Source organism: Calliphora vicina, chromosome 2, assembly GCF_958450345.1.
Source record: "Calliphora vicina chromosome 2, idCalVici1.1, whole genome shotgun sequence".
Taxonomy (NCBI): Eukaryota; Metazoa; Arthropoda; class Insecta; order Diptera; family Calliphoridae; genus Calliphora; species Calliphora vicina.
Window position 1 is genome coordinate 117,296,412 of NC_088781.1, and position 5,382 is coordinate 117,301,793.

At 35.7% G+C, this 5,382-nt stretch overlaps 1 protein-coding gene across 1 annotated transcript; it reads left to right on the forward strand.

The window, feature by feature from the left end:
• The first annotated feature begins 4,149 nt into the window (after window positions 1-4,149).
• On the forward strand, window positions 4,150-5,051 carry LOC135950807 (uncharacterized). Its single transcript, XM_065500335.1, has 2 exons — window positions 4,150-4,336; window positions 4,391-5,051. Exons 1-2 carry the CDS (start codon window positions 4,150-4,152, stop codon window positions 4,987-4,989), a joined length of 786 nt encoding a protein of 261 aa, XP_065356407.1. The 3' UTR covers window positions 4,990-5,051.
• The last annotated feature ends 331 nt before the right edge of the window (window positions 5,052-5,382 follow it).

Below are 5,382 nucleotides of genomic sequence, written 5' to 3' on the forward strand. Positions count from 1 at the left end.
TAACCGTGAAAAACCAAGAAATTTTTTTTTTCGAAAAATTTTTTTTTTTATTTTTCTGGAATAATTTTAAATCATAAAAGCCTTTAAAAAGAAACATAAAAAATCAAAAATTTTAAAAAACTATTTTATTTTACTTCCCACAAAAATTTATTTTTCCACAAATTTCAACTTTGCTAACCCATAAGTAGGCACCTAGAACCACTTTTAAACACTCATTTCATAGGCTGATCAATTATCTATCATATGCCTTTTAAATTTTTGGATTATCTCGTTTGGTTCAAAAGTTATGAATTTTGCAACGAAAAAACATTTGCCATTTGGCGCCACTGTGAGTCGTTGCAAATGTCTTTGAAATATCTATCATTAGATATCCATATTGTCTATATTAATGACTTAGTAATCCAGATATATGTAGGTCAAAAATCGAGGTTGTCCTAGTTTTTTCCTCATATTTCAGCCATTTGTGGACCGATTTTATTGACTTTAAATAGGAAACTTCTCGAAAGCATGTATGACAGAATTATTGAATATTTGGATCCCGAAGATATCTGGGGTCTTCAGAAAATTGATTTCAACAGATCTCACGAAGGTGAAGGGTATAATAACATTTAGGCATTTGTTAAAAAATGCTAACAAAAGTAGAACTTCAAAACCAAATTCAGGTACACCTACTCTATAGCCATGGTCTATCCATTGATTGTTCCCTTTGTGTTAACTGAGGAAGATAAAGAAAATAGAGAAGAGAAGAAAGAGAGAAGTAAATAAGAATAGGGAAGGCGATAAGTTGAGTGGTAAGTCTAGTGAGAGTAGGTTTGACAAGAGATGTTTTATATGGAAATTAGAAGAGAAGAAGCTCAGAGTGCGCAGTCCATCATGCGATAGATGCGGGATCACTATGAGGTGCCATCCGGTCTAACTAACCATCTGCATAAGGCATCTATTCACCTTAATATTTCCCCTAAGAACCTGGCACGCAGATCACCCAGTGCCGGGCAGTTACAGAAAAAGTGTATGATGGTCACGTCCCCCTCCTCATTTTGACAACTCCTACAGAAGTAATGGTGTGGCAGCCAAGTCTTGCAGCAGAGGTACCGAAAATGCAATGCCCGGTGGTCATCGCCAATCTTTGAACAAGTTTATAATATGCATCATTTATCCGTTGTTTACATATCAACAGCGGAATGACACATAGGAAGTCTATCTCATCTTGCTGATATCCTCGCCAAGTTATCAGCAATAAAATTGCCTTCATTATCCCTGTGTCCACGTACCCAATTGAGTACAACTGTTGAATGTCTCGCCATGTTCGATGTTTTATAAACAGCTATCAGGGATTTGATTGGTTGACAGGTTTACTGTCAGTATATATTTGAATATCCCTACCAGAAATCTTGAAATATCTGAGCTCTCCTAAGAATACTACTACTACTCCATTTGGAAGTCTGAAGGACATTCTTACCCTAAACTCCGCCCACTCTATAGCTTTTTTTGGATCCGTCCGTATAGATTGATAGCCCCATTAGGACAAGGAAGAGACCATCATCAGATTCCATACTGGACGGGTTTAAAAACTCGAAGTTCCTCAGGGTTAGGTGCGTAGTAATCGCTATTATCAGGAAGATTTTGAATGTCCAAAGGATCTGTAATTTCATGCGTTGATCCTAAACGCTGTGTTGAGTGCCAATTAAGGTCCACTAAATCTACTGGTAGTCAGTTTAGTGGTATAAAAAGCGACATTGTCGCTGTAGTACGTAATGCCCCTGTTATCAGCATTGACATACTTCTTAATACAATTTCAAAGAGTACACGGTTATATTCTCTATCCATTGATCTGACAGATGACCCATAGAATAATATCGACTAGCCAATTCACGTTCCAGGATCTACTACCCCATATCGTTCCTTATAGCTTTTTTGCAGCCATACATAGCCGTCATACCATTAGATGCTCTTGATGCAATGTTAAGTTTGCAGGATAATTTGCTGTCGAGTATGATGCCCAAATGTTTCGCGCTATCCGAGAGCGACAATAAGGTTCCACTCAGTCGGGGTAGCGTAAAATTTGAGATTATAGTCCTCGTTGAGAACAGTACAAGTTCAGTTTTGCTAGTATTTACACCCAAATCACTATCGATGCACCATTGATTTAGTATTTCGAGTGACATTTACAGTCTTTGAGATATCGTGCCCAGGTTAATCCCTGAAACTGCCACCGCTACATCATCCGCATAGGCGACAGTCTTATAGTTTAGGGAATCTAAGTTCCTAAGCAGACAGTTCAAGGCCAAATTCCACAAGAGTGGGTATAGTGCACCTCCCAGGGGGTGCCTCTCCTGGCAGATCTAGAGATCGTAGTCGTTACAATTATTGAGCGAATGATCCTATAATTCAAAAGGTATCTAATGAAGCTAACAATAGATTGGTCAAGTTAAGCATAGGGCTGATATTATGGCTGCAGATTTCACATAATTAAAGGCTCCTTCTATATCTAGAAAGCCCACGAGTGGGCAATTGCTGAATTCGATAGATCTCTCGATATACCCTATTAATGAGTGAATGTGGGTGTCAATGATTCTCTCAAAGGTTTTGAGCAAGTCCTTTGCTTTAGTGTGTGAAGCCTTACCTCGTTTCGGGATGAAAGTCACATTACATTCGAGTATGTAGGACCATAAGAGACAGGAGTGATAAATTGCTATCAGCCATGGTGTAATTAGCTCTGCGTTGTTTTGCAGATCAGCCAGTATAATACCATCGGGGCCTGGGGATTTGTATGGATCAAAACTCCGTATGGCTTAAAGATCCTTACACCCAGAGAAAAACAACTTAAAATCAATAAAAACCATATTGAATCAAATTTTTTATTTCAATATGGAAAAATATTAATTTAAAGTTGAAAATTATTGATTTATCGTATTTCAACATAATTTTTCTATTGAAATCTATTATAATGCACATTATTGAATTAATATGAAGCGCTCTTATTTTTAAGTTGCAAGTTTTCCCTCAGTGTATCATCAATAATCTCAATTAAGGAAGAAGTCCGATTGTGCGGTTGGGATTCATATGCCATATTTACTGGCAGGATTCTAGGAAAGTGAGTGTCCATGAGCACTTCAAGTGTCTCAAGTCCACTAGTAGTCCATCTACCGTCATGTTTTTGGATGTATCCCTGAATGGTTGAAGAATTGTAAATAATAGTTGTAGGACAAACAAATTTAGGAAAATAAACTAATATCTGAAACGAAGGTAGATTTTGAAGTGAGAGATCTTCTACTATTCCAATATTACTGAAACATTACTTCTCCGTTACTAACGCCTTATCAGACAGAATTATTTTAGTAACTTTTCTTAAAGAAATTGTACTAAAAAACTAAATGAAAATGCTATAAACAAAACAATTAGGGGACAAAACAAACAAAAAAATGGAAAACTATGTAACAAAGCAGCATCAAATGACAAGTTGGACAAATACACTGACATACAGACTGACAAGAAGATTTTCACATTTGGTAAATAATAAATGACAAGGGAATAATAAAAGTAACAATAACAAAAACAACAACTAAAACATCTAATATACCGACCGACAAAAAATATGACACATTTTACACACTTGATGGAAAAGACACACAAGGCGACGACACGGGTTTTGCACCGTCACAGGGTCATAAAAAAGAGTACCACAACTACTGCTGCTGCTGAACATTTTAATATTACGACCAAGATGCCGTCGCTGCCAGCCAGTAAACAAGATGTTTTATGTTTTAATCCAAATATAGAACTTAACTCATACTAAAATTTAATTTAATGTTTATTTTTGAGACAAATGGAAGATTATTTTGTTTTTTTTTTTTAAGGTAATAATGAAAGTTTTTTATTTATTTTCTAAATGAAATGTTTCCAGCGATAAAACCTTAAGAGAATTGGGAAATGAATGTGTGCGAAAATCTGTTTGTCAACAAAATGCCAAAAATAAATAAGAAGATAACGAAATTGCTTAACACTGTTTAAAGTTTTGTGTTCATGGATGGTTCCATATAACTGACCTACATAATCGTCTTAATTTGAGTATAAAAGTTAAAGAATTCTTAAGAATTTCAACAGTTTACTTTAAGAACTTTCACTTGAAGATTTCTTAAGCGAAGAAAAATGTTTAAATTTCAAATTGTTTTACTAATAGCTGTAGCAGCTCCCGGTATTTTTGCCTTAAGCTGTTTGGATCTGGAATCCCAGGCTGCATTGACGGGAGATGCTGAGGCGAAAATTAACTGGGGACCTGTTTGGGATGATAATGATGGCCATCATGAATTTGTTACCAGGAATTTGGAGGAAGAAAGTAAGTTATTTGTAATACTTTAAGTTCATGAAAAAATTATCTCCTTTTTTTCAGATACTCAAAACTGTGATGCTCCCAATGGTCTGGGTCTAAAGAATCTCTTCCTACAGGTGGAGAAACTATTGCCCAAACAACAGATAAAAGATATTGTTAAGTCCTATAATGAAGACGCTGAAGTAAAAGCTTTAAAAGCTTTCGTGCAAAGTCCCCAAACCCTGGACAAGCTAAAAGCCATACATAACTCTCAAGAATATCAAATTCTCAAGGATTACAGCTGCCGCATTTTACACATCGATTTGCTTCAATACAATAAATTGGCTAGAAGCCTTATTAATCCTTCGTTACAACGTGATGCTGATCAGCCACGTAAAGGAATACGTGGTCTTATTAATGAAGTCGATGCCGTGCTGCCACGCCAACAGTTGCGTGAATTATATAAAAATCTATTGGCTTCAGATGATCAGTTAGTTAAAGCCGTGGCCAATTTGAAATCAGAAAAATTCCATCAATTATTGTTGAATGTTAAGAATAATGTTCCTGAGTATAAGGAGATAACCAAACAGTTAAGTGCTTTGGGTCTGCCAATTGAGGAAATGCGTGAACGTTTGGCCAATGCCTTGGGTTGGGCTCCTGAACTGGGTTTGTTTGTTTGAAGAGATGTTTTGGAAATTGGAATATGAATAACTGTTTGAAGATTTTAGTATAAGGAATTATTATTATTCTGCTTGAAAATAAAACTTTTAAAAATAAAAGAAATTATGCAATAACATTTAAAATAAATTTTAAAATATTTTTAAGGAATCTCCCAAAAGTAAGATTATCTTCACGAGAACTAAACTAGAACTGAACTAGAACTGAACTAGAACTGAACTAGAACTGAACTAGAACAGAACTAGAACTGAACTAGAACTGAACTAGAACTGAACTAGAACTGAACTAGAACTGAACTAGAACTGAACTAGAACTGAACTAGAACTGAACTAGAACTGAACTAGAACTGAACTAGAACTGAACTAGAACTGAACTAGAACTGAACTAGAACTGAA